Source organism: Aspergillus multicolor, assembly GCF_047715735.1.
Source record: "Aspergillus multicolor strain CBS 133.54 unplaced genomic scaffold BDW74scaffold_5, whole genome shotgun sequence".
Taxonomy (NCBI): Eukaryota; Fungi; Ascomycota; class Eurotiomycetes; order Eurotiales; family Aspergillaceae; genus Aspergillus; species Aspergillus multicolor.
The window spans coordinates 709,629-735,591 of NW_027395956.1; the positions used below are offsets into that span (position 1 = coordinate 709,629).

At 53.3% G+C, this 25,963-nt stretch overlaps 10 protein-coding genes across 10 annotated transcripts; 8 read left to right on the forward strand and 2 right to left on the reverse strand.

Annotated features, from left to right (window-relative positions):
• Positions 1 to 739: 739 nt before the first annotated feature.
• On the forward strand, positions 740 to 2,674 carry BDW74DRAFT_166460 (GMC family oxidoreductase; the record flags this gene model as incomplete). The annotated part of the gene is made up of 3 exons (XM_073726566.1): positions 740 to 1,081; positions 1,134 to 1,216; positions 1,267 to 2,674. 3 exons carry the CDS (start codon positions 740 to 742, stop codon positions 2,672 to 2,674), a joined length of 1,833 nt encoding a protein of 610 aa, XP_073586563.1.
• A 900-nt stretch (positions 2,675 to 3,574) lies between these two features.
• On the forward strand, positions 3,575 to 4,504 carry BDW74DRAFT_175622 (uncharacterized protein; the record flags this gene model as incomplete). Its single annotated transcript, XM_073728391.1, has 1 exon — positions 3,575 to 4,504. One exon carries the CDS (start codon positions 3,575 to 3,577, stop codon positions 4,502 to 4,504), a length of 930 nt encoding a protein of 309 aa, XP_073586564.1.
• A 1,215-nt stretch (positions 4,505 to 5,719) lies between these two features.
• On the forward strand, positions 5,720 to 7,309 carry BDW74DRAFT_189246 (FAD-dependent oxidoreductase; the record flags this gene model as incomplete). Its single annotated transcript, XM_073731928.1, has 2 exons — positions 5,720 to 6,401; positions 6,478 to 7,309. The coding sequence occupies 2 exons, from the start codon at positions 5,720 to 5,722 to the stop codon at positions 7,305 to 7,307; spliced, it is 1,512 nt and encodes a 503-aa protein (XP_073586565.1).
• Positions 7,310 to 7,772: 463 nt separating this feature from the next.
• BDW74DRAFT_148128 (uncharacterized protein) lies at positions 7,773 to 8,990 on the forward strand. Its single transcript, XM_073723650.1, has 2 exons — positions 7,773 to 7,921; positions 7,991 to 8,990. Exons 1-2 carry the CDS (start codon positions 7,859 to 7,861, stop codon positions 8,864 to 8,866), a joined length of 939 nt encoding a protein of 312 aa, XP_073586566.1. The 5' UTR covers positions 7,773 to 7,858; the 3' UTR covers positions 8,867 to 8,990.
• Positions 8,991 to 9,443: 453 nt separating this feature from the next.
• Positions 9,444 to 11,816, forward strand: BDW74DRAFT_189250 (cytochrome P450). Its single transcript, XM_073731929.1, has 5 exons — positions 9,444 to 10,493; positions 10,563 to 10,777; positions 10,837 to 11,290; positions 11,363 to 11,452; positions 11,520 to 11,816. The coding sequence occupies exons 1-5, from the start codon at positions 9,798 to 9,800 to the stop codon at positions 11,610 to 11,612; spliced, it is 1,548 nt and encodes a 515-aa protein (XP_073586567.1). The 5' UTR covers positions 9,444 to 9,797; the 3' UTR covers positions 11,613 to 11,816.
• Positions 11,817 to 12,637: 821 nt separating this feature from the next.
• On the forward strand, positions 12,638 to 13,478 carry BDW74DRAFT_175626 (uncharacterized protein; the record flags this gene model as incomplete). The annotated part of the gene is made up of 2 exons (XM_073728392.1): positions 12,638 to 12,887; positions 12,982 to 13,478. 2 exons carry the CDS (start codon positions 12,638 to 12,640, stop codon positions 13,476 to 13,478), a joined length of 747 nt encoding a protein of 248 aa, XP_073586568.1.
• An 815-nt stretch (positions 13,479 to 14,293) lies between these two features.
• BDW74DRAFT_175627 (nucleic acid/nucleotide deaminase domain-containing protein) lies at positions 14,294 to 15,739 on the reverse strand (the record flags this gene model as incomplete). Its single annotated transcript, XM_073728393.1, has 1 exon — positions 14,294 to 15,739. One exon carries the CDS (start codon positions 15,737 to 15,739, stop codon positions 14,294 to 14,296), a length of 1,446 nt encoding a protein of 481 aa, XP_073586569.1.
• Positions 15,740 to 18,041: 2,302 nt separating this feature from the next.
• BDW74DRAFT_189252 (FAD-binding oxidoreductase) lies at positions 18,042 to 19,910 on the reverse strand (the record flags this gene model as incomplete). Its single annotated transcript, XM_073731930.1, has 4 exons — positions 18,042 to 18,611; positions 18,879 to 19,260; positions 19,358 to 19,478; positions 19,656 to 19,910. 4 exons carry the CDS (start codon positions 19,908 to 19,910, stop codon positions 18,149 to 18,151), a joined length of 1,221 nt encoding a protein of 406 aa, XP_073586570.1. The 3' UTR covers positions 18,042 to 18,148.
• A 1,632-nt stretch (positions 19,911 to 21,542) lies between these two features.
• Positions 21,543 to 22,894, forward strand: BDW74DRAFT_189254 (zinc-binding alcohol dehydrogenase family protein; the record flags this gene model as incomplete). Its single annotated transcript, XM_073731931.1, has 5 exons — positions 21,543 to 21,720; positions 21,796 to 21,930; positions 22,008 to 22,211; positions 22,275 to 22,648; positions 22,712 to 22,894. Exons 1-5 carry the CDS (start codon positions 21,588 to 21,590, stop codon positions 22,892 to 22,894), a joined length of 1,029 nt encoding a protein of 342 aa, XP_073586571.1. The 5' UTR covers positions 21,543 to 21,587.
• A 506-nt stretch (positions 22,895 to 23,400) lies between these two features.
• Positions 23,401 to 25,702, forward strand: BDW74DRAFT_175632 (transcription factor domain-containing protein; the record flags this gene model as incomplete). The annotated part of the gene is made up of 8 exons (XM_073728394.1): positions 23,401 to 23,598; positions 23,657 to 23,820; positions 23,894 to 24,503; positions 24,564 to 24,651; positions 24,736 to 25,068; positions 25,124 to 25,215; positions 25,327 to 25,385; positions 25,474 to 25,702. 8 exons carry the CDS (start codon positions 23,401 to 23,403, stop codon positions 25,700 to 25,702), a joined length of 1,773 nt encoding a protein of 590 aa, XP_073586572.1.
• Positions 25,703 to 25,963: the final 261 nt, after the last annotated feature.

A 25,963-nucleotide genomic window follows, 5' to 3' on the forward strand; every position in this document is an offset into this window, starting at 1 on the left:
AAAGGAATTATCGGGTTGCCGGTACTATTCTTGAGCCAAGGATTAAGTCTGGCAATTCTTTCTAGCTGAGCCCTTCTCGATCTAGGAATACACGGTTGCCACTACCTGGATAGAAAGTATCCACGACGCCATTAGCGCCTGACAGTCAATGCACTTCTGAGACGTGGCTTCGCATGGTTCAATACTGTCCCGCTTGTGTGGGTCAGGCCACTACTAGAATAAGGCAGACCAGGCACTCCGGATCCCAAGATCTGACATGATCGTACGCGATAGTGCTTAATTAGCTGCCAAGCCTCATGATAACGGTGGGGACGCAGCTTCGGTACACGACCGTACACCGATCTTCCCCGATTTGGATATCCTGCAGCTATTGGCCAACCCGCGATCTATTGAATTTTGAGACCGGACTTATTCAGTCACCGTAGATGCCTTTTCAGGCCGATCCAAAGCCGAAGCGCATAGCCGGGCGGACTTCTCCGTACACCTGCAGAAGCAAGCTTAAGCCTCAGCCGCAGCCGATCGCGGTTCAAGATACTCCGGACGATCAGCTCACTGATCCACCCCGTCACATTATCCTAATTCGGACTGGAGGACATAGTGTCAAGCCAAGCTATCATTGCTTCGGCGCGCGCCGGTTCTAGCATCAGCTCAGCAGGCGATATAAATGTCGGCGTGGACAATGCAGGGCCGCGAAGCTTTTGACCACGCACCAACCGACCGGTGGTAAACTTCCTGCAAGATGCGTCGCACAGCGTTTTTGCTGCTCGTTTCGTCTCTTGCCATACCCGCGTTGGCCCAGCTCACTGGTCAGACTGTGAACGCGACAATCGACCAAGGGCGGTTCGGAAATGCCACGTACGACTACGTGATTGTTGGTGGCGGAACCTCTGGCCTGGCCCTTGCCGCGCGCCTCGCTGAGGACCCGTCAGTCAGTGTTGCCGTTGTTGAGGCAGGAGGGTACTACGAGCTCGACGGGACAATTGCGAGTGTCATTCCCGGCCTTGCAGCTGGAGCCAACGTCGGCACGGATATCACCGACCATTCGATGGTTGACTGGAACTTCGAATCGCAACCTCTTACTGTATGTTTTCCGCCCACTTTGAAAATGAATTGAGGCTGACAAACTATCCTAGTCCGCGCACAATCGGTCCCTTCGCTATGCACGTGGAAAGACGCTTGGTGGTTCCTCGGCGAGGCATTACATGGTGTATCAACGGTGAGTTCTCTTCATGACCACATGTAGAAACAGTGTCTGATCTCCCTCAGCGGTACCAAAGGTAGTTATGACCAGTGGGCCGAGATGGTTGGTGATAACTCGTGGGAATGGGACGCGGTCTTCCCCTACTTCCAAAGGAGCGTTAACGTGACTGCCGCCAACATGACTTCGCGCCTCCCCAACACCACGGTTGTCTACGATCCGGCAGGTTTCAAGCCATCTGGAGGTCCGCTCCATGTGACTTGGCCAAATTACGGCTCACCGTGGTCTACCTGGATTGAACAAGGACTTGAAGCAATTGGAGTTCACCCCGACACCGATTTCAACACTGGAAGTCTGAACGGCTCCTCTTGGGCGCCTATCACCATCAACCCGCAGAGCCAGACCCGCGATTCGTCGGAGACCAGTTTCCTGCAGCAGGCGCTGCAGAACACCAACTTGACTGTTTACCTCCACACAATGGCCTTGAAAATCAAATTCGATGGTACGACCGCGACCAGTGTCGACCTGAGAAGTTCCGTGGGGAGGTTCACCCTCAGCGCGCGCAAGGAGATTGTGGTATCTGCAGGAACCCTTCAGTCGCCACAACTACTCATGGTCTCCGGGATCGGGCCGAGGGAGACACTTGAGAGTCATGGGATTCCCGTTGTCAAGGAGCTGGCTGGTGTGGGCCAGAACATGTGGGAGCATTCCTTCTTCGGCGTTACCCATCAGGTCAACCTTATTACCGCAACCGAACTAGCTATCAGTCAGCAAGCGTTAGTTCAGGCGCTAGCCGAGTACAAGTCTCAGCAAGGCCCGCTCACTTCTGCTGGGTTCGGTGTTTTGGGATGGGAGCGGCTTCCAAACAGCACCTTTTCCGAGGGCACCAACGAAGCTCTGGCTACTTTCCCATCCGACTGGCCTATGATCGAATACCTCAGCATTGATGGATATCTCGACGGTTGGCACTCTGCGGCTGACCAAAATGTCGGCGATGGACAGCAATGGGGTACCATTGCAGCTGCTCTTGTTGCACCGTTGTCACGCGGAAACGTCACCATCTCCAGCGCTGACATGGATGACCCTCCTGTCTTCGACCTGGGTTTCTTGACGCACCCTGCGGATAGAGAAATGGCTGTTGCAGCAATGAGGCGTATCCGGCAAGCGTTCGCAGCCGTAAGCAAAATCACTATCGGCCCAGAGACTGTCCCGGGGCCTGATGTTGCAACGGACGAGGAGCTTCTTGACTTCATCCGTGAGACTATTGTTCCCGTTTACCATGTGGCAGGAACCAACGCCATGGGCAGAGAGGACGATCCCTTGGCAGTTGTTGATACTCATGCGCGGGTCATTGGGGTCCGGAACCTTCGCGTCGTTGATGCGAGTATCTTCCCTACACTGCCTCCTGGTCATCCGCAGAGTACCTGCTACATGGTTGCGGAGAAAATTGCGGATCTCATTAGGAGTGGCAACTAGCTTGTCGCTAGTGCAAGGCTTAGAGTCGATATTACCATATACTTCTTTTGTACCTATACATTTCTAATTCCAAATACATTATTATTCGCTTTTCATGCTCTAGACTGCTCAGAAGCCAGGACCTCATAGAACCTTTACAGCATCCTTAACCTCGGACCCTGTCTCGTGCATGCTGGGTGCAGTATGGCAGAAATCATAGTGGAATTTGTATTCAGCTCCCAGCATAGGCCCTTCTCATGATTAGGATGCAGGTACACGAACTGTGCATCTGCCCCTTTCTCGTGCTTAGACTTCTTTGTCTCAACCCTGGCGATTGGGGCATTTCTTGTTTGACCTGGAGGGGCGGACCATGTTCGTTTTTTGTCCCCCTCCCTCTAGACCCTGATTAGGGCTCCTCTTCTCTTCACTCGCGTTTGCCTATTTTACATGATAGCTGATTATTTGTCAGAGGCCTCTCAGCTTTCTCGCTGTCAATTAATCAAACCAGTAAACTACTTGATTCACACAGCCTCAAGCTCTTCTCCTGGCTGACAGTTCGCAAGCCACGCCGTCTAATAGTACCTAGTCTCGGGTCATCTGTTACTCCTATCATTCTATCCCCTCAGTTGCCTCATCGTATAGTTCCAGCTGAAGTTAATATCATCCTTTTGCTTTTTTCGGCCATCCTGCACCCCACAACGGCTGAGCAACCCGATCGCGAGTAACTCCGGCTTCATGTAGCCTCGTGTAGGCCGGCGATCATCTCAATACTCTCGGTGTTGACAGCAAGACCCAAAAATAGTCTCATGGACGAGGGCATTCACTGATACCAGTCGATGCAGCCTTAAAAGATACCATAGGCAGTCTTCTTATACCTGTTTTGCCTCCCATCAACCCCATTCTCCATCCTACATCAGCATCATGTACTCGAAGTCCTGGATCCTCAACGCCCTCCCGGCCCCCTTCGTCCCCTACTGCGAACTCACCCGCGTAGGCTACCTCCCCATCGGCGTGCTAGTCTCCTACCTCCCCGTCCTAGTCGCAATCCTACATGTCGCAGCCGTCTCTCACCTCTCACAAGAGAATCTCCTGGACGCCTGCCTCCAATGGCTTCCCCTCTGCTACGTCTATAGCGCCTACGGCTGTGTCGTCGACGATATCGCAGACCAAGATCTTGACCGGAAGGTCGAACGCTGCCAGCACCGCCCTCTAGTCCGCGGCGCTGTCTCAACAACGTCCGCATGCCTCTTCGCAGCATCACTTGCCTCCCTCGCCGTCCTATTGACAATGACATTCTTCCCCGACCAGCCGGCCGTGCACATCCCCATCGCCCTTGCCGGATCTATAATCTACCCGTTCCTCAAACGCTTCACGAACTTCGCGCTGCTCTACCTCGCCTTCCTCTACGTCGCAACGGGCCTCAATGCCTCACGCACAATCGGCTTCGATATCCTCTCCGCCCCGGACCACTTGCTAGCCAGCAACCTACTCCTCGCCTCAGCGGTGTTCATCGCCAACGTCTCCGTTGAAACAATCTACATGCACGCGGACGTGGAGGATGACATGAAATCGGGCATTGGGAGCCTGGCGGTGCAGATCCAGGGATATTCAAAGCCCGTGCTGTTCTTTGCGGCGTTTGCGTATGGGATCCTTGTGCTGGCGAGCGGGATGGCGGCGGAGTTTGGCAGGATGTACTTTACGGGCGCTATTTTGAGTGCGCTGACGCTGTTTACGATTGTTGCCCGCGTGGATTTGAAGGATGGGAAGATGTGTGAGACTTTTTTCTTTAGTGGGAATGCGGCTGTTATGGCGTTGCTTGCCGGGGGGTTGTATGGGGAGTGTGTTGTTTGAACTATGTCCTGGATTTTGGTCGGCGAGGGCTGGAGAGGGTGAATGGGTATAGTTGAGGCCTAAGTAGGACTTACCTATTGAGTCGAACTACGCTGAGCTCGGTAGAGAAGGGGGTAGATACGCTGCCAAAGGCATGGCATGAATATCGTTTTGTTTCGGTGTATTGAGGTTATTTAGGTTAGATTCCCCTATGGAGTTCGTTGATAATAGGACTGATAATGCTAGTCAATTTATGTAGTCAATATCGATAATCTGTCTGTTACTTTTCTGCTATATCCCATTACTATCTATCTAGGCACAGTGATGTCTCATCTATGAAGCCCTACTTGATCCAATAGCTTTCACTTTAGGTATGAATGAATGAATTATATTCGAATTCTTGGAGCGTCGAGAATCATGGGTGTGGTTTACTATCAGTTTACTTAGCTAGGTGTCTGCTTTTTGTTCACTTGGGTATACTTGGTGTCAACAATATATATATTTCCGCCGGTTCGAGACTCAAAGCCCTACCGTACGACTACTCCGACAGATCTCCTACCCCGATGCTGAAACAAACGCTCCCATGTCTAGCATACAACCAATACCTAGCTCCTTACCCTTCCATACATAGCTAGATAGAGGTCCTAGACAGCTACTATTACTGTAGTTCTTCAACGCTGATACCCCTGACCCCCTTGCATGCTGCATCCAGGACAGGCCGGATAGCACGCTCAATCCCGCACCTAGACTCTCACCCAAACGCACTGGAACAGAATTCCGAACAGCAAGCCCTCAGGCACCGGTATCAAGCTCACCGATCGTCTGGCCGATTACTCAGTATAGCGGAAGAAACCGAGGGCAAGGCCGACCGGCGACCGCAGCATCGGGAATGTCGATCAGCCGGCGTGGAGCACGGGCAGAAAAAGCAAAAACCCTGTGGGCACCCAGGGGCAGCGGAGATCTGCGCTCTCCCTATACGGAGTATGCTGATTCGAGCGTGAGATGAACATGCCCGACAAAGTTTGCGAACTCCGGGCCGTGCGCCGTGAGATGTCCGGGGTTTAGTCACCGAGGGGTTGCAGCTGCACTGTTGCACTGCGTTGATGAGAGGTTCTTTCAACTTTCACTTCTGTCTGAGCCTGAGGGGAATCTTACTTTCTGACTCTCACTCTCACCCTCATTCTCAGACTCGATTTCGTTGCTCCGGGCTGTAGTGCAGTTAGGGTTATCGTTACCATGGGCTCATCTTGGTCCGCGCCGACGGAGAAGTTAGAAGACGCGAACCGCCTCTCGCACCTATTCGAAAAAGCCATGGAAGACGATATCCACGACGAGAAAGCTAGAGCCATGGGGACTATCCACGAAGAAGACACAGACACAGATCAAAGTCAAACCGATACCTCGTCTGCAACCCCTTCAACAACCACAACAACAACACCCTCCGAGTCCCCGGACCCAGACCCCGTCACCATCGCGATAATCGGCGGCGGAATCATCGGCATGATCACAGCGTTGGGCCTCATCTACCGCGGGATACACGTAATCGTCTACGAGCGGTCCTCAAAGTACACCGAAACCAGCGCAGGCTTCACATTCAGCGCTGGCGCGCGCAATGCAATGGAAACTACATCACCGCGGGTCCTTGAGGCATTCCTACGCGTCGCAGCGCCTAACAACCACCCATTTATCCGGTACTTTGATGGGTACACGCCTGGAAACGACGAGGCGCAGTGGGCGATTCCGTCGGAGAGGCCGGATTACTATGGGTGTTTAAGGTCTGCATTTCTGGAGAGTTTGGGGCAGGAGATGCCGGAGGGCGCTGTGAGGTTTTCGAAGAGTTTGGAGGGGTATGAGGAGATGGATGATGGGAAGGTGAGGCTGTGCTTTGGGGATGGGAGTGTGGATTTTGTTGATGCTGGTATGTATCTCCCGCCATATACTTACACTGCCATACCCGGTGACTCAAGGCTTTACTAATAGAGATGGATGGACAGTAATCGGCTGCGACGGCATAAAATCACGAGTCCGCCAACTCCTACTAGGCGAGGACCACCCCGCCGCCCACGCGGGCTTCACCGGCATAGTCGCCTACCGCGCCGTTCTTCCCCTCGACGGGGTCGTCGCAGCATTCGGACCCGACAAAGGTCTAAGCCACTGTCCGCACGTCGGACCAAGCGCATTCACAGTAACATACCAGATCGCCAACGCGCCGCTGACCAACATGATACTCTTCTGCAGAACACCCGGACTCTGGAAAGACAGCAAGAAGCTGCTCGAGATCTGTCACCGCTCAACCGCGCAAGAGGCCGTTAAGGAGTGGAAGGCTGATATCCGGGCCGTGGTGGATTTACTGCCCGAGAACCCGAATAAGTGGGCTATTTTCGATACAGCGGAGCATCCAGCGCCTAGCTATGTTTCGGATTCTGGACGTGTTTGTATTGCGGGTGATGCGGCGCACGCGAGTACGCCGTTCATGGCGTCGGGGGCGGCGATGGGCGTTGAGGATGCGGCTGTGCTAGGGGGTGTGCTTGGGGCTGCGCTTGATGCTGTTAAGACTGGGAAGGGAGGCAATGGAAAGGCAATTAGGGCGGCGTTCAAGACATATAGTGATGTTCGATTGGAGCGCTCGCAAAGGGTTGTTACGGATTCCCGCACTGCCGGGGAGGTTGTCATGTGGCAGAACCCGGAGACGGGGCGGGATCCGAAGAAGTGCTTTGAGCGTCTTTGGGCTGGGATGTCGCGTGTTTGGGAGTTTGATATCGTGGAAAGCGTGGAGGGGGCCAAAGGGGGGTGTTTGCGGTTGTTGGGGGAGATGGAGGATTAGCCCTAACTCCGTTATTTTTCTGCTCCGTATAGAGTGCAAAGCTTATGATGACAACATCAGAGAATGAACCTCGGTAGATTCTGGAGATAAGAGATCGTTCCCCAACAAATCCGACCGTAGCAAACCAGATTGCTGAGCCAGCTGAAGGAAGAGGCTTGACCGGGATGTTCTCCGGCCCCTTGCCCTCACTGAGCTCGGACACGTCAGACAGTAGACTAGCCCAACCCCCGCGAGGATTGTGGCCACGATCTGTCATCTTCACGCCTGATCCGGCCTCTGGATGCATCTGTGTCTGGAACTGCGCCGGAGATGTCCAATCAGCCCCGGGGCTCCGGAGAATCTCCATTGCCGGGCCGAGGCGCATTATTGCCTGCTAGCGCCACATTGACCCTATCGCCAGAGATCTGCGCTCGGCGATCGTGGCCCAAGACGCAAGGGGCTAGCTTGGACGAGCTGTATATATGAGCTGGTTGCCCCCACGCTGGCTGGATTGACTGTCACTAATTTTTGTTGTTGCCATCTTTGAGACTGTTTGAATTATCACTGCCATCATGGTTTTCGGATCCAAGGTTCCCGGTCTCACTGAGACCACTATTGGAGATCAATATGGAAAGGTATCCTCCCTCTCTCCCCTCCCAGCTCATCGTTTCAAAACACACCGACTTATGTATTTACGACAACAGGTCTTCATCGTCACCGGCGCAACCTCCGGCTACGGCCTCCTCCTCTCAACATTTCTCTACCAGAACAACGGCACCGTGTATCTCGCCGCTCGCAACGCAAAGAAAACCGCCGAAGTCATTGCAGATATCAAATCGCGCTTCCCCAACAGCAAGGGCAAACTGGACAGCATCGCCCTGAACCTCTCCGACCTTTCGACCATCAAAAAGTCCGCCGAGGAGTTCCTGGCAAAGGAAACAAAGCTCAATGTCCTCTGGAACAATGCAGGCGTTATGTTCCCGCCCGCCGGGAGCACCACGAACCAGGGATACGAGCTGCAGCTAGGCACGAACAACATCGGCCCGCACCTCTTCACGAAACTCCTCTACCCAACCCTTGTCGAAACAGCCAAGAACGCACCCAAGGACTCCGTCCGCGTTGTCTGGGTGTCTTCAGACGCAGCAAGCTGGGCCCCCAAGCCGCCCATCCCCTTCGAGAACCTCGACTACCGCAAGACCGAGAATGACCGGTATAAGTACGGCGTTAGCAAAGCCGGCACTGTGATGCAGGCGGTTGAGCTTGCACGGCGCGCGAAGGCCGAGGGGTCGGGTGTGGTCTCGATCTCGCTTGACCCTGGTATTGCGAATACCGGTCTCCAGCGGGATATGGGGCGGTTTATGGCGACGGCTGTCAAGCTTATTGCGAATAAGCCGGAGGTTGGGGCGTACACGCAGCTATTTGCGGGACTCAGCAGGGAGATTACGCCTGAGGTTAGTGAGAAGGAGTGGGTTGTGCCGCCCGGGAAGATTGGGTGTCCGCGCCGGGATCTGTTTACGGATACGGAGACGAGTCGGAAGTGGTGGGAGTGGAATGAGGAGCAGGTTAAGGAGTATGTTTAGATTCTTCTTAAGATTATTGGGGGTTGAGTTGGGGGTGATGTTGTTATTGTTGTGATTTCGATACCTTTGTTTGTTGTAGTTTAGTTTAGATATTATTAATGGTGATTTTACTCGGTCGTTCAAACTGTTCTCCTTTCGTATTCGAGATCTGATTGTGGTTTCTCCTTGTACAAGCCTTGGTTGTGAAGTTAAGCTATTCATTTGAAGGTCTTTTCGTCCCTTCTCCTGAACTTGCACTACGAAATAGGATTGGTCTTGAACATCTGAACCTCGGCATGAATCCTTCGACCCATCGATCGCCCATCAAACAAAAAGCCCTGGGACTATCGAGGACGATCATAGATCCTGGCTCTAATCGGAGATAGCCAAGGCCCCTCAGTCAGCCGGGCTTAAGGTGGCACTCCCGGTCCGGCCCTAATTCAGGGCCAGTGGAGACTCACCTGCAACTGGACCGGCGTTCAAACTCCGTCCTGCGCACATCGAAAAAGCAACCATGCAAGAAGGAAAAAGTGGTTAATTCTTGTGGGTTCGCCTTAGGCGCAAATTTCTATCGCCATCGTCCGGAGTATTTTGATCCCGTGATTGCTGTCTTCGGCCTTCATGGTGGAATTTATTGATAGTTCACTTCGGCTTCATTTTCTACCCGATTGACACTCTGAGAGACATATCGAACATAATCCACCTATTTGCTTCAGACTATGAACTCCAGGTCGCCGAGTCGGCTTTCCGGGGCGGGTCAGTCTTGTTCGCCTCAGCTGGAGCCATCTGCTCGACAGGGGTAGGGTACCTATGGTAATGTAGAGACCATCTCACTGCGTAGGTAGTCAGGCCTGCCCGGCGTTCCAAATCAAATGAACCAAAGTCATCACAGCTCCTCGTGTATCCTGACGTTCGTTTGTTTCTCGTAAAGTCGACTCGAGGAGCTTCAACCATGGACGTGGATAGTTCGACCTCATCGCCGCGGAGTTCCATCCTCCCGCAAATTCTCTTCTTCCTCTCCCTCAGCTATGCCATCATCCATCTCATCCGCACTTACAAACGCCTGGACTACATCCCAGGCCCCTTCTGGGCCCGCCTCACAAACCTCCCACGGGTCTCATGGGTAAACACCGGCCACGCACACACAATCCATGCATCCCTACACGAAAAATACGGCGACGTCGTTCGCTTCGGACCGAACATGGTCTCATTGCAAGATCCTGCCTGGATAAACACCGTGTACCCAAGCCGCACCGGCGTGAAAAAGAGCGAGTTCTATCGTACGCTGGCCCCATATACACCATCCGGCGCATTACCGGCCGTATTCTCGTCGAGAGATGAAGACGTGCATAAGAGGTTGAGAGGTCCGATTGCGCCGCTTTACTCGATGAGTAAGGTCCTACCGCTTGAAGGGTTCATTGATCGCACACTGGATGTTATGACGGGGGAGCTTGATAGGCGGTTTGTCGGGGCCCAGGGGCAGGGACAAGGCGGGGGAAAGTGTGATCTTGCGGCATGGCTGCAGTTCTTTGCGTTTGATGTTATGGGGACCCTGACATTCTCAAAACGCTATGGGTTTCTGGAGAGGGGGGAGGATGTTAAAGGGATGCTCGAGACAATTTGGGGGTTTTTGAAGGGGGCCGCGCCGGTACGCTTACACCCGCCCTTCATCACACTCAATATTGCTTGTGTTAGGATATGCTGATAAGCATGACAGTTTACCCAAATCCCCTGGGTGGACGAGATCTGGAATAAAAACGCGCTTGTGACGAAGCTCAAGGGGGCAACGGGGTTCTCGATTCTCGGGATCGTGGGTAAATTCGTTGCGCAAAGGCAGGAGGAGAGTCGAGCTGGGAAGGTCCATGAGACTGTGGACAGGGATATGCTTTCGACTTTCATGGAGATTCAGAAGAAGAACGGGCTTCCTCCTTGGTAAGTCATTTCTCTTCTACCTTGATTGGAGTTATTCGGTTAACTATGGCGTGGCGCAGGTTCGTAACAGCCTGGACATTTTCAAACATCACAGCGGGCTCGGACTCAACGGCCGTCGTAATGAAGACCGTGTTCTACAACCTCCTCTCATACCCTTCAACGCTGGCAAAGCTCCGCATGGAATTGCTTAGCGCTGCAAATGCCCTCCCTAATGGGTTCTCCAAGCCCTATCCATCATGGAAAGACGTCTGCGGCCTGCCCTACCTAGACGCATGTGTGCTCGAAGCGCTCCGTCTGCACCCACCCTTCTGCCTTCCCTTCGAGCGCATTGTTCCCAGGGGCGGGATGATGCTGGGCGATAACTACTTCCCTGAGGGCACAGTCGTGGGAATGAGTCCGTGGGTTGTGAATCGGCACAAGCCGACGTTTGGGAAAGATGCGGATATCTGGAACCCCGGGCGATGGATGGTGGATAGGACTTTGAAGAATAAGAGGGAGGCGGCTGTTTTGACGGTAAGCTTGCTCTATATCTTCAAGGATTGACATGACTGTGAGAGGGAAACACTGATGAATGTGCATGGGCAGTTCGGCGCTGGTCGACGTGTTTGTCTAGGACGGCACATTGCGATGCTGGAGTTGAAGAAAATTGTTCCGGCGTTGGTGCTGCGATACGACGTGAGTATTGCTTTTTCTGAAGACGGATTGTGGTTCCAAGGTTGCTAATGGTTGGCATTGCGAGTAGTTTGAGCTTGTCGACCCGAAACAACTCCAGGTTGAGAACTACTGGTTCTTCCGGCAGCATGGGATGGACGTTAGGGTAAAGAAGAGGGTGTGATTGAAGGTACGATGGTATGGATGCCCTGGGAGAGGAGGGCTAGGAGCCTCTGGATATATGTAACCTTTCCCAGTTGCCCACTGCTCGTTCTGGAAACAAATAGCTACCTAGGTAGTGTCTTTTCAATGATTAATCACCGGTAATGCTCTCACGAGGCCGATTATGGATCTTGTACATACAGGCAAGGAACCGGACGGTCTGCGTAACCGGTACGATTATTCAGGTCGCGAATCCGATTAGTTAAGGACATGATATTGGAACCTCTAAAATAAGTATTCCACGAGGTTGCTTATTGCGGCGAACTGGAAAGACCGTCCCCTTGGTTCACCAAGCTATCTAGATCCATCCACGGATTCCGAGTCCTTCCAGCATGAGACTCGCTAAGTGATTGACTGGAGACATGTGTTCACCAATAGATGGGCACGATCGACCGGTTATGGTCATCTCCCTGCCGTTGTTGTACAACATGCTGTCGATTAGGGCTTGAGGCTGACACTCGATTGGAGAGGACTCGAATGGCCTGTCACACAAGGCTGAAGAGGTTGTAACCGGGTAGGAGAGCCCGGGCAAACGCAGCTTCAGCTCTTCATTCTATTGAAATATTGTCAGCTAGTGTCTGCTATCCTTATCCGAAATGAAGCTGAGCACCTCGTGCAACGCTATCATCGCCGGGCCTGCATAATCTCGCTGCCTGGCCTGATGTAGGGTTATTGCGCATTGCATTCATAGGATGAGTTACAGTATATCTTTCTAACGCTGTAATGTGTTCATCAAGTCTGCAAGAGACACTAAGGCAACAAATCAAGTGCTGAGGGCCGCTCGGAGCTGCGTACTTCAAGCCCAATCAATGACAGCCGCAATGATGCAGCAATATCCCCATGCGGCTGTTTGCGTAACGTCCAGATGCCCCTCATCACGGGCAGTAGTACAAGCATTCAGTAGCCGCCAATAGCCAGAACCCCTATAAGACCCAGCTGGACCCGCCTCTGTTCAATCCCTGGCCAACTTCTCTTCAACCGCCCACCATGGCGTTGCCGCTCGTTTTCGCTTTGACGTTCACCACAACACTTGCTCAAACACCAACCTGCTTCTGGCCCAATGGCAACGTCGCCAGTGGCTACGAGCCGTGCCCTGATTCAAGCGTATGCTGTCTCACCGGCGAAGCTTGTCTAAGCAACCGCCTCTGCTTCGGTGCGAGGTATAACATCGCCTACCGTGGAGCTTGCACGGATCAAAATTGGCCTGCTAGCGAGTGTCCGCATGTTTGCCATACAGGTTACCAATTCACTTCCTTATATATCTTCCTTTACTGGTTTCAGCATGATACTGCGCTACCATAGAGCGGATGCTGACATGATTGTCTCCATAGAAGTCGCAAACGGCTGGGCAAACATCTACCCATGTCCCGGGAACCCAAACCAAGTCATGACATGCGGGACAGCGGGGTGGGTGACGGAGTTCTGCGAGGCGAATCTGTCAACGGTCACCTGGGAGGAGGCGCATGTTTCCGTGGCGCAGTTGATTCAGAGCTCGGTGACCCCTTCGCCCGCCCCTAACTCGAATGCGACCAACTCGAACGGCACGAACTCGGACGCAAATACGGACAGCTCGTCTAATGATAATGTGGCGTTGGGGGCCGGCTTGGGCGTTGGACTCGGTGTGCCTCTTTTGGCTGCCCTCATTGGGTTGCTCGTGCTGTGGACGAGGGCGAGGAGACGCAGGAAGGCTGCTTATAATAATATGGAGGAGGCGGGACAGAGGCCGGAGGATGGGTACGAATTTCAGAGCCGGCCTGCAGGTGGGCGGAACGATAAGAAGGCCGTGCCTCCACAGGAGCTTGGGGGACAGTTGCAGGAGTTGCAGTGAGCATTGAGTGTATAGCGGCGGTAGAGGTAGCTGGAGGTGAGCTTTGACCCAACACACTGATACCTTTGAAGAATATGATGACGGCAAGTGTCATATACAGAACTAACATCCTCGCACAGGCCCATAGTTCCGCAAAAAATGCCCACAATTTATCGCCTATTCTGCACTCCATTAAGTTTATACCCCAAGGCAGAACTTCGGATGTACACTCGTGCATGGGCTGATCAACTACCATGCCATTGCTCCTTCAAGTTCCCGATTTGCGGCGGACGTAGCGAATAATATGCTCTGCTGGGGAATAACGGCGTCTAGGGACATTGCACCGCTGAGCGACAAATTGTTTTGTTCTCCAACCAAGCCACCCTCGATGTCTTTCCGACTCTACGATGCCGGTCGGTCTCTGGCTTGAGATCTTCATAGTAAAACTAGACTGCCTCGAAAATGCCAAGCTTCGGCCGGAGGCAATAAGCGCTTCCCCTAGCCACAACGCCTCAGAAGGAATGATATTGAAGGAAGATTGAGTATGGGTGTTTGGACAGCAATTGGGGGAGAGCCGGGACGGGTCCCGTTAGATAATCGTAATAATGTAAGGAGTTCAAGACTTTAGTTGGTGCCTTTGACAAACCACGGGAGGGGAGATGGTACCTTATACTGGGGCTCTTTTCACTCCAAAGTTGAACAAGAGAGTGTGTATTTTCAGAATGGTATCGGAGTAGGGAGAATGGGATCTACCCCTTGCGGAGAGTGGTATGTTGTGAGTAAATGTCAAGCCCATTTCTTCTAGGCTGCCCATATCTCGAGGTCTCATGGCATTATCAGGACAGGGCGAGCTTGTCGACGCCAACACCCAAAGCATCATCGGCATCGGCATCCTGCTCTGCATCAGGCAATAAAAGCAGATTCTGACGACTCGTCATCGGCTCAGCTCGCCAAACAACGGCCTCCGTCTCCTTGATCTGCTGCATTACATGTCCGTCCATGCGCTCGATCACAGTAGCAAACTTGCTCCTCGTAGCTGCGTCGTACTCAGCCAAATCCGGGATAGTCCACTGATCGTATAACCGGCCATGCGTACCCAGCAGCGCGAACCCGCCATGGTATCGCAGAAACAAGTAGCACAGGTAGCAGAGGTACTTGCTCGTGCCTATTGTCCGCGGTCGCATCACACCAGAACCAGGTTTTTCCGGTTTTGAGACACTCTTCGCTAGGTCAACGACAAGTTGGATCTCAGCGTGAACATGGCACGTATGTGCCCACGATTCGTAGGCGATATCGGTAGGGACACTCGCGTATGGGGTCAAGTACTCGAAAACAATGCGTTGAAAGACATCATTATAGCGGCCAGCCACAGCAACAAGGTCCTGTGCAATCCTCCAATACGCGCCTATCTTCTCCAGCTGACGCAGTACTTTGACCGCCGCCGCAACCTGGCGCGTCTCCCCTGCGCTCTCGAGCTTGGACGCGTAATCGGCCATGAGCGGTGACTTGCACCACGTGAAGGTCGCTTTTACCAGCTTTTCGAGCGATTGGGCAGCTGGCTCGGCGGATGTCTCGAAAGCTTCATACATTTTCCGGATTTCCTGAATGGATGTTTCGATTTCTTGTCGGATTTTGCGTTCGGGCTTCCTGGGGTAGACATGCTGCGCTCGGTGGAGAAGGTTGTCAAAGTCCTGCCACAAGGCCTTCTTGTGTGTTCGGGCTAGATGTTTGGGCTTTACCCACTTTATTGAGCGCAGGCGGCCAAGGAGCTTCTGCTCATGCTGCTGGATTATTGCGCGGAAGATGGTCTGCGTGCTGTCGTGTTCTCGCTGTGTTGGCTCAGCTTGAGCATGGGACTGGAGCTCTGCAACGACAGTTTGAAGCATCGCTTTGACATCCTCATTGATGACATCCATGCCTGCTACACGGATCACCAATGTGGCGTCATCCGGTGTCGACTTGCCAATATGTTGTTCAAGGCAGACGGCCGCCACGCTCTGCGCTCCCTCGGTGACGGCAGCGATGTAGGCAAGGTCATCGGCCACTTGCTTCTCGGTCGCCAGCAGCGGGAACAAATCAGACCTGATGTGCATCTCGTTATTGCCACCCGCTTCGGCTTTGGCTGCAGCGTCTAGGACATCCATCGGCACGGCATTCGTCTGCTTCTCGAGGGCGACCAGGTGATGTCTGAAGACATCTTGGGTGATACGCGACCAGATCGTAATAGGTGGCTCGGCTGTATTTACTGGGCGACCAGTAGGGGTTGAAGATGCAGGTAGCATGAGGGGTGGGGAAGAGTAAGGTACCTAGGGTGGGAGGGAGGGAGGTGCGGTTGAAAAAGGAAAGAGCCGCAAAGGGGAAAAAGTTGGGCAGGGGTAGAGGCACTTCCGATTGGTCAGATAGGAACTAAAAGTGGGGCTGGCTATAAAATTTATATCGCGCGCTTCTTTGTTAACAGACATGTAGCCCTAACTTCCTAGAGCAGAATATTTCAAGCTACACGTATTGAACCTGAGTGGCTTACACTGATAGTGAAGAGAGTACTGGAAATTGGCTTCTTCGGTGAGGTGCACGGTATAGCCAGAACAGTTAGTGGATTGTTCCCCCACCCGCTATTCGAGGAGTGTGGTACTAGTACAATTGGAACAGTCACCCTGCCCTCTTGCCTGTCCTGCGTCGAGAACGTTCTATGATAGCTCCTGCTAGGTATGTGGCCAGGTGAATTGTCAGGTATCCATATAGAACCCATGAGGACCCGTATCCGGACAGGTCAATCAACATTAGGAGCGGCCATCCGGCTCTGATGCTTTCTCTATGCTTATACGCCCTCAATTTAATGCTCTACTCAAGACACGCTTCAACGTTCGTGAAATGCACTCGCGTTTACGCAGAGGCCTGCAAATACACTCTATACAAGGTTTGGTAATTCCAGATTAAGCACATACGACCACAGGGTGTGGAGAACAGGGCTTCCCGTCCGCTCAGCCGTACTTAAGCCACACGCCGGCTGGTTAGTAGTATGGTGGGTGACCACATGCGAATCCCAGCTGTTGTATGTTTTTGCTGCGAGTGGAGCGAGTATTTTTGATAGTTGGTGTGGCTGTATGGTGTTTTTGTAGACCCAGGAGGGGTTACGGACTACTGCAGGGTTCATCCAATGAGACAGGAACGATATCCGAGGGAAATGGTCACGAATTTCATAGATCAATGCAAAGATTTAGAGCTCTGATTTATTGCGAAACTGAGCGAGCGACTGGGTTAAATACATGAGGAAAGCAGAAGAACGAAACCGAGAAGGGGAGGAGAGGCCTTTTGACAACATTGCAGATTCTGCAGAGGGGTTCATCGTAGTAAAATTGCGCGAGCTAGATGAGATGGCCTCTTTATGAGCGGTTTGCATAAGGAAAGATTGACTCATTGCTGTAGCCAGGGTTGGATGTTTAACAAAAGCATGCATAACAGCCGCAGTGATATGACCCCGAGCGCAATTACAGAGGAGTCCAGCCGGGGTGCCTATTTCCTAGAGGCTAAGTCAGACCTTTCTTCAAGTATTCTCACGGGAAGGAATATACCAACATAGGTAGGTAGATGCCTAGTAAAGCTTCATCCCCCTCGCAACCGAAACCGGCGAATGGCCATCGATGTTGTAGCACTGCTTAGACTGGAAGTAGTCTCCATTGCGCGAGTACGTATCATACAAGAACGAGTCCGCGCTGCAGCTGGGCTGGTTGTAGAAGGCAATGCGCTGCCCGTTACCGGGGCCCCATCCGTTCTCCCTGTAAGACATGAACGGCTTGGTCTTGGTCGAGCAGGCGGCGACGGCGGTGATGATCCTGGAGATGTGCATTCCCTTTCGAGTGGGAAGAGTACCGTGAAGGATGTCCTGAGTGTTTATAGAAGTGAAGGATGATTTATGGTTTTGAAAGTGTTTGACTTTAATCAGTTAAGAAGTACCATATGGTGCTATTGAGTGAGATGGGAACAATGGTTTATATGCCCTGCAGTCGTCGTACCATAGCCCTTCCCGTTTACGCGCCTTCCAACTGGATATCAAGTCATCAGAGCGTAGATATGCAGTTTTAGCTGCAGGCGGAAAGCGTATTAAGCTTATGGAGCGTATCCAGCGTATACAGTGGAGCGTATTCAGCTCCCGCGCCCACAGGGCCAGAATCCGATTGCCATACGGTACCTAGGTATAGGTAGCTAGGTACCTAAACGAATACGCAAACGGGTTCTTAATCTTTGTATCGCTGGTCAATCCAAGGCTGACGCTATCCGTGACAAATGTGATCTATGACAATGCATCTGAAGTCAGGGTTTAGGGAGGATTTAGGGGGCCCTTTGCCGAGCGGCTCATCTTCAGACGCAATCCGGATTGGCAGGGGTACGAGCGAAAGTGGCTTGTAATCCGCATTATTGCGGACACACACTGGTGCTAGGATACTTTATGGGGCCATACCGTAGGTATGCGACCAGGTGACGCCGACATCTTCCAATTTGGCTTTGATATACAACTATATTGAATACCGTGACTATGGCAGTGTCCCACGTATAGATACAAAGAACTAGCATCTCATCTCATCTCTCCACCACTACACCACGACGTGTAGTCTAAGGCTGGAATCAAGAAGCCCCGGACCTCTCGCTCCGCGCACCAAGAACATATGGTATGGTACCGCACCGCTCACCCCTCAAGCAGCAGCCAGGGAAGCATAGAACCCAAACCTATTGTACGGGTCATACTTGGCCTTGATGGCCTGCAGCTTCGCGAGGCGCCCGGCATCCCGCCCATAAACCTGCGGGAGCTCCTCGCCCCCAATAGCATAGTTCACATAGGAGTGCGCCGTCTCACCATTGCGACTCGCAAGCTGCAGGCGCTTGCCAAAGTCCCGCGCAACAGCTAGATCCGTCTCGTCGGCGTCAGACCAGAAGATGAAGGTCGCCATCATGTTGTGCCGGTTGCGGTCTTCGGGGGAGACGGCGTTAAAGGCGTCAGGGATCTCGCGCACGCCCTTGCGCCCGTACGACTCGAAGATAAAGGTCGAGGTGTTATAGGCCTCCATGGCCACGAGCTCGACGAAGAGGGTGTAGCTTGCGCGCATGGAGGCGGGGTCCCAGTGTGCGATCGAGTTGACGTACCCGGCCCAGTTTTGGCTCGGGGTGCAGACGCGGTCGGTGCGGCCGAAGTTGGTTGTGTCGAAGAGGGTGTTTCAGGGGATGTTGGGGATGGTTGATTCGTGGTTTGGGCTGATGGCGCGGTAGGCGGCAATGTATTGGGGCGCGGCGGTGGCGTGGCCCTGGTAGATGAGTTCCATGACGAGAAGAGGCTATGGGGGTGTTAGTAGACGATGCTGTGAAGACCTCGGTTGGGTTTATTAGGGTGCAGATGGTCTTAGGGTATGTACCTCCTCGGTGTTGAACTCGGGCAGGTTGCGGTAGTAACCGTTGAGAACAAGCAGGCCCGGGTCCGCGATCGTGTCCTCCAGCCGGTTCCAGGCTTCGAAGTACTCTTCGATCTTGTCAGCCTCGTAAACAAAGGTCATGAAGGTCCATGGATCTGGGTGAATGTCGTAAGCCTTGACCTCAAACTCCACGACGATGCCCAAGTTGTGGCCGGCACCACGCAGCCCCCAGAACAGATCTTCGTTTTCAGTCTCCGAGGCAGTGACAACAGTCCCATCGTGGAGTACGACCTTGGCTGAGACCAGGTTGTCAGCAGCGAACCCGTGCACACCCTGGAGCACACTGTGCCCACCACCAAGAAGAGGACCCATGATGGAGACGCACTCGCAGAGACCGTGGACTAGATAGAGCCAAGAGCATTGTTAGTTGATCATGCTTGACATATTTCCGGGACAATCAAGATAAAAAGGTTTGGGATACGGTGGATGGCACCATACCAGCTTGCTTGCCAGACCGATCCAGAGCCTGGAGCAATTCGTATTGAATGATACCGCCACCCGCACATGCGGTGTCATTGTTCGGTCCCAGTGCAACTTGGTTGAGCCCGCGCATGCGTATCTAGATTCCGTCCTGGATCTTGCTGATATCGTCGGTCCAGCCGTGCGTGCCGGTGACTGCCAGAAAAGGGACGCCAACCTCATTGGCGACTTTGACCTATTAAAATGTCAGACCTTCAACCTCTAACCTCTTCATCTTTCTTCTAACAGCCGGTCATATCGGTAGTAGGTGTGGTACCGTATTTACAACATCATCCTCGGACGCCACATTCACGACGGCGAGATAGCCAGGATTGACGCGGGGAGCAGCAGCACGATGGGTAACGCCCTCCCATCTCTCCGAGTCAGGAAACACAATCGTGGCGTTCTCAGAGAGCTGGGGCGTAAGCAATGCCTTGATGAGCGCCGTCTTTGCCTGTGCACTGGTCCTGGAAGGCACTGCGCCCTGAACAGCAAGGCCGAAGAGGCTGGTGGTGAGGAGCTTGAACAGCATCTCCGGACAGCCGCAGTTGGATTTCGTTTGGCTAGTCTCACCTGTTAGGTGCGGGACGAGATTGAGCAAAGGCCTGTGGGGAGAGAGGGAGTCCAAGATAAAGTCAGCGAAGCAGTCGACATTAATAGATTTCCATGGCGCACCATCAATCCTTGTCAGCTGCCATATACGAGGCCAGCCCTTGGAGAAATACGAACCCGGGCCCATCAGTCCAACCCTGTGAAATACTCGCGCCGACATGACTAGGTGGAAGACCATCGCTGAAACGATAGTCCCGCTGCTGTCGCTGACGAGCATTCGTACGTTGCAGTGGGTGTCCACTTCGTCGTGTAGTGTACTGACTTCAGCACGTATGCATAACGGTGTCCACATGTACTATAGTGCTTTCGAATCTGTTCGCAATAGAGAATATTCTCTGGTGCTGGGAGACGGCGTGGTGCCGCCGCTACGCTCCCAAATACGGCCGGATTGGCGGGAAGATGGTTGGTTGTCCGCACGCAAAAAGAAGCCTAGTAACAGATTTCCACCTACTCTGTACCTCGATAGCATCATGCAAATTCGTATTTTCGCCGGCCGAGGGGGCTGTCATTATTTCGCTCGCCAATCATGGGTGACCCCTGGTGATTGCCAAGAGGATCGAGCCGAATGCGAGCCCATACCCAAACATTCATGTGTGCGGCTAAGTCAATAGATACGCTACCTAGATAAAGGCACTAGAGCAAGGCTGGAAAGTCCCCAAGGTTGCAGAATTGCCGCAGGGAAAGACCCTTTAACAACCAGGGACTGACGATCAACCACCAACGGAATTTGCATTCTTTATATCAAGGTACTAGATAGTTCATGACCGAAAACGTAAAACCATGACTTGTCTACTCGATCTGTAGAACCAGGAGACATAGCAACCGCAATATCTAACTTTGCAAATATTCCTGCCGAATTACCATGGCGCATTCCACCTTTAGCGTAGACGGTTTAGAGCATCCTCTTGCAAGGTTGTCGGACATCTACCGGGCTTGTGTTCCCCCCATCTCTGGTAATTCTGGGCCATTAGCATTTTGTAAGAGGAATTAGATACCCCAAATACAGCCGAGTAAATGCTACGATGCATCATTTCATGAGATATGCTAAGCGGGGCGGCGCTTGCACTTGCTAGGGGCATCTCGCGCTAACAGTGCTTTGCTCCACTGGGAGCAAGTGGAAGCGCCTATGTTCAAATGTTCCAGGCGCAGGTGTGCGAAGTAGGGCATGTACTCAACACATCAGCTGCCTGGACCACTGCTTCATGGAAGTTCCCTGGCATTGCTCACTCCCGACGCTCCACAGGAAAATGGATACTGGGAGGCCGAGTATGCCACCGGAGTGGACCTGGGAGTCGGGCATCTGCAAGCGTCAGCAGCAATCCGAAGCCGACAAGTGCATTAGTATCGTCACTACCATACCCACTCCATGTGCTGATGCAATGCCCGGGAGAAGCCCATCCCACCTGCAGTGAAGCGACGCTCGGCTTACAGTAGTTATCGATGTTGATTACCAATCTCCCATTTGCAGGAACCCCTCATGGATCGTTCCAGGCTAGTCGGCATGCATATTAAACACAAGCTGCCCGGAGCAATAAGAAATGCCGAATCAAACCTCTGTCTACTACAATACTACCATAGAAACCCGAACACGTACAGAATGCCTCCTGCCACCGCTAAAGCCCTCGTCACAAAAGACGGCAAGCTTTCCAAGGAAACCATTCTGGTCCCGACGCCGGGCGACCATCAGGTGCTCGTGAAGATCTCCCATGTCGCCCAGAACCCTACCGATGGTAAGCCCGAGTTGTGTTCCTACCTGCTATATCCTTCATTCTATGCTGGGCTCAACGAAGCCGATTCTTATCTAGTGCAATCCCTCGATGCCAATGCCTTTGGAGACGACGCGGTTCTCGGGTGTGATTTTGTCGGCGTCGTCGAGGAGGTGGGCGCCCACGTGAGCCGAGTCAAGCCGGGCACCGTCATTGCAGGTCTGATATGGGGAGGTCAGTTGCCGTCTTTTCCTGCGTACCATCGTGTTCCGCCTCCAAACAGGGTTAAAACGAAGTGTTGTTGCGAGCAGGCGAGATCAAGGGCCTTGGAGGCTACAGCAAGTACACCCTCGCAGATGAGAAAATCTGCTTCCCGATACCGGATGGCCTGACGCCCGAGCACGCCGTCACTGTTCCCCTCGCCGCGTGCACCGCCCTCCTCGCCCTCTTCTCCAAAGACTGTCTCAACATCCCCAAACGCTCAGGCGAGACAGTCCTCATCTGGGGTGGAAGCTGTGAGTCCCGTCTACGCCATACCTTTTCCAGCAATGGCAGCGCACTTGAATTGACGGTTGCAGCAAGCGTTGGCCTGTACGCGATCCAAATTGCCAAGTACTACGGCCTCGACGTGGTAGCGACCTGCAGCCCGCGACACCACGATCTGGTCAAGTCGCTTGGCGTCAGCCATGTCTTCGACTACCGCGACCCCTCGGTGGCGGAGAACATCAAGACCGCAACAGGCCATGGCCTGAAGCACGTCTTCGATACCATCGGCAACGACTCGTCCTCAGCCACGGCATCGCAGGCAATCTCCGAGCAGGGCGGCGGCCTGTGCACTGTGCGTCCAGGCAAGGCCTTTACCGAGAATGTTGCCCCACAGACCAAGGTGACCGATGTACTTGTGTGGACGGCGTTCCTGAAGGAGCATAAGTACGGGGACTTCCACTGGCCGGTACGTTCTCGGAAAGATTACTTGTGTTGAACTGTGAACTACTATAACTAACAGGGTATACAGCCGCATACGGAGGATCATGAGCTTGCAGCCAAGTTCTTTGAGGAGCTTCCCGGCTTGCTCTCGTCTGGAGTGATCAGGCCGAATACCCCAAAGGTCGTGGAGGGGCTGGAGTCTGTACCAGAGGGGTTTCAGGAGTACCGTGACGGGGTTATCTCGAACTATGAGATTGTGTACAGGATCTGAGAGGCAAGGCAAATGGACGTAAGGTTGAACAGGAGTATTGACTGGTAACGTGAGTGTGATTCAAATGCTTGTACAGGGCGCTGTATATTAGATAAGGTACCATACCATACCATATAAATGCAGTAGTTACAGCGCCATTACAGTGACGTCACTGGCGCTTCCAGTTGCCCCGAGCCCGCGCCATCAGTCACGTGGGCGCCTCCGCCTCCGCCTCCGCTTGCTCTTGCTCTTGCTCTCTTGTCCTTCGCTGGCCTCCCGCAACCGAACCTTGAACCACCAACCATTCCCTGATCCCATACCATACCATACCCTGTTCTATGCCACCAACGCCACCGCACGCCGGTGAGCACCCGACTCCGAGAAATCGCACGAGAACCGGCTGGTCCGTCTATCTTTCCAAGTCCATAGTTGAGTTCGAACTGACGCGACTCGCCTTGGTCTAGCCTCCCCTGCAGAACACGCCGTCGAAAGTGTAGGTAGGTCATGCCCGACGTGATGCAGTCATCATGGCTAACCGGTTAGGCGATGGCACTCGTCCCCAATGCCGGTATTGCTTGGCTAGGGGCTCCGCCTGCCAATGGGGCCTCAAGGCATCCTTCCACCACTCTCGCAGTTATAGCTTGTCAGCCGCTGATGCTGAAGCCTTGGCCGTTATCGACCAGCAGCGCAGGCGGACCTCCCATACGGACCTGTCATTCGGGCTGGTATGTGCCAGTATTTACTCTGTTGTACCCCAGTTTCATTTACTGACGAACAATGCAGATTATAGATCAGACCAGCAAAGTCGTCCGGTACTACGATATCATTGATGATATCCACCCATCATTTCTTGACTTGGCCGCTTTAGACCATGAACAGGATACAGAGGCTTTGCCAGAGACATCTCGTCCTGTTGAGGCCGTCAGGGATCAGGAGCCGCCAGCTAAGTCCTCCTCCGGCCTGCATTCCGGTTGCGGCAACGCATAGCCGTGAGATGTTTACTAACGCCGCTAGTCATAGTTGTCTGAGTCAGAACGTTATACTGCAACTTTTGCCCGCCGATATAAGCATCGGCGACCTGCTTCTGCGTCCCAGGACAGGTTCTGTCGAACTGACACAGTGGCTGCGCTCACCAAGCTTGGTGTCATCGCCAATATCCGAGCTACAGGAGGCGTGCCCCTATGTCAATTCCACAATACCTGGCCAGCATGCGGACCCGGTATCTACATCATCCTATCATCCTACTCCCCAAGCGGTCCTTCAGCCACCAGAGATCCCACTGCCGGTATCTGCGGCAGAAAAGGCCCGCCTGCTTTGCGCATACTTGCAGGAAACTGGGCCATGGTGCGAGACTACGGACTCAGAGGTGCACTTTACTGTCAAGAGTATCCATAGCATGATGGAATCTCCCGCGTTCACTGAAGCCGTAATGGCGCTTGCCTCGCGCCAGCTAGATCATGTCCAGGGCCAACCGCGTGCGGTCACCCTCGAGTTGTATCAATACACTATCCAGTTGCTTTTACACCAGGACCCGAATAAGCAGGATGCGTGTGTTCTGGCGGCCTGCACTCTGCTCTGTGTGTATGAGATGATGGCATCAGGCGTGCACGAATGGCGTCGCCATTTGAAGGTATGCCTAATTATCGGACCTCTGCTATACCAAGCCGGGCGATGCTAATCGTTTCCGCAGGGATGTGCCGCCCACCTCCAAGCCCAAAGGTGGAACGGGTCAAGCCAAGGCATTGTGAAGGCGTGCTTTTGGGCGTTTGCTCGCATCGGTAAGGAATCGCCATGATATACCATAGCGCGCACCCCTGTTCCATATTCAACCGCTAATAGCTGCATCTCGACTCCCTGCATAGATGTGTGGGCCGCCTTTGTCAGCGGAAAAACGACTTTGATACCCACCAATTTCTGGCTGGATAACATGTCGATTCCATCCGTCGCTGGCCTCGGTGATATCGACGATTATTGCAACCTAGCGAACTTGATTTTTGCTGAGATCGTCAACCAGCTGGCTTCGAGAGGCCAGGGGGGTAGACAGTGTACAAGTGAAATATCGCCCGTATCTGCGCTGTGGGCTAAACTTCAGGATTGGCGAAGGCTTCGTCCTCCTGAAGTGAAGCCGCTGTTGAGGAACTCGCCCACGTCAACGAGGCCCTTCCCCAATGTTGTCTTTTCACGCTCAGCCACAAGTAGGCCCCGGCCCCCTCATGTGTCCATTCGCAATGCACTAACCCGCTGCATTAGTCTGTGGCAATACGTTCTATCATGCTGGTTGCATTCTAGTCCTACAAACGGACGTGCTCAATGTGACACCGAAGGAGCCATCCCACAAAAATGTATGAAGGAGCCACCGCCATCACACCCATGATTTCGCTGAACTCATCGCTACTCCCACACGAGCGAGGACATTGCTAGATTGACTGACTCATCATCGCCCTCGTATATAGAACGACGCCGTCTGGCACGCACGCGAAATCGGCGGCACCTCGATTTCAAACCCCTCGCAGTGAGTGGCGCCGCCTACACAGGCCCAAACCACCCATCCAAACGCCCTTCCACACAGCCGTTCCAATGCTAAATCGACATCTCCCCAGTGCCAACTGGGTGAATCAGCTCCAACCGCTCTACATCGCCGGGACGGTGTTCACCGGCAGTGGCAACGGACCGCCCGGACACGCGGATGCGAACCTGGCGTCCCATGAAGACAGATACGCGGTGGAGAAGATCCTACTACTAAAGCAGTTGGCCCGCATAGAGCGCGAAACCGGTTGGAAAACGTCGGACCGTGCCTGCAGTCTGAGGTCGCTATGGGGTCTGGCGTAGAGTCCCCGCCGCCCCGCCAGCTCATTTACCATGTGATATAAAGGTACCTACCTTACCCAGATCCCTAGCTGAGTAGGTCCGGGACATGTCGTGAATCGGCTTCCCAGGGCTCCATTGTAGCTCCCAGGCCTGCTGCTGACTCGAACCAAACAGTCTAATACATCGACCGTGGGCAATGGGATTCTCCAAAGAAGCCATCGTCCTCGATGCACTGGAGGAGTGGCGGGCCAGGGGCCTTGAAGTTGCTACCATGCGCATGAT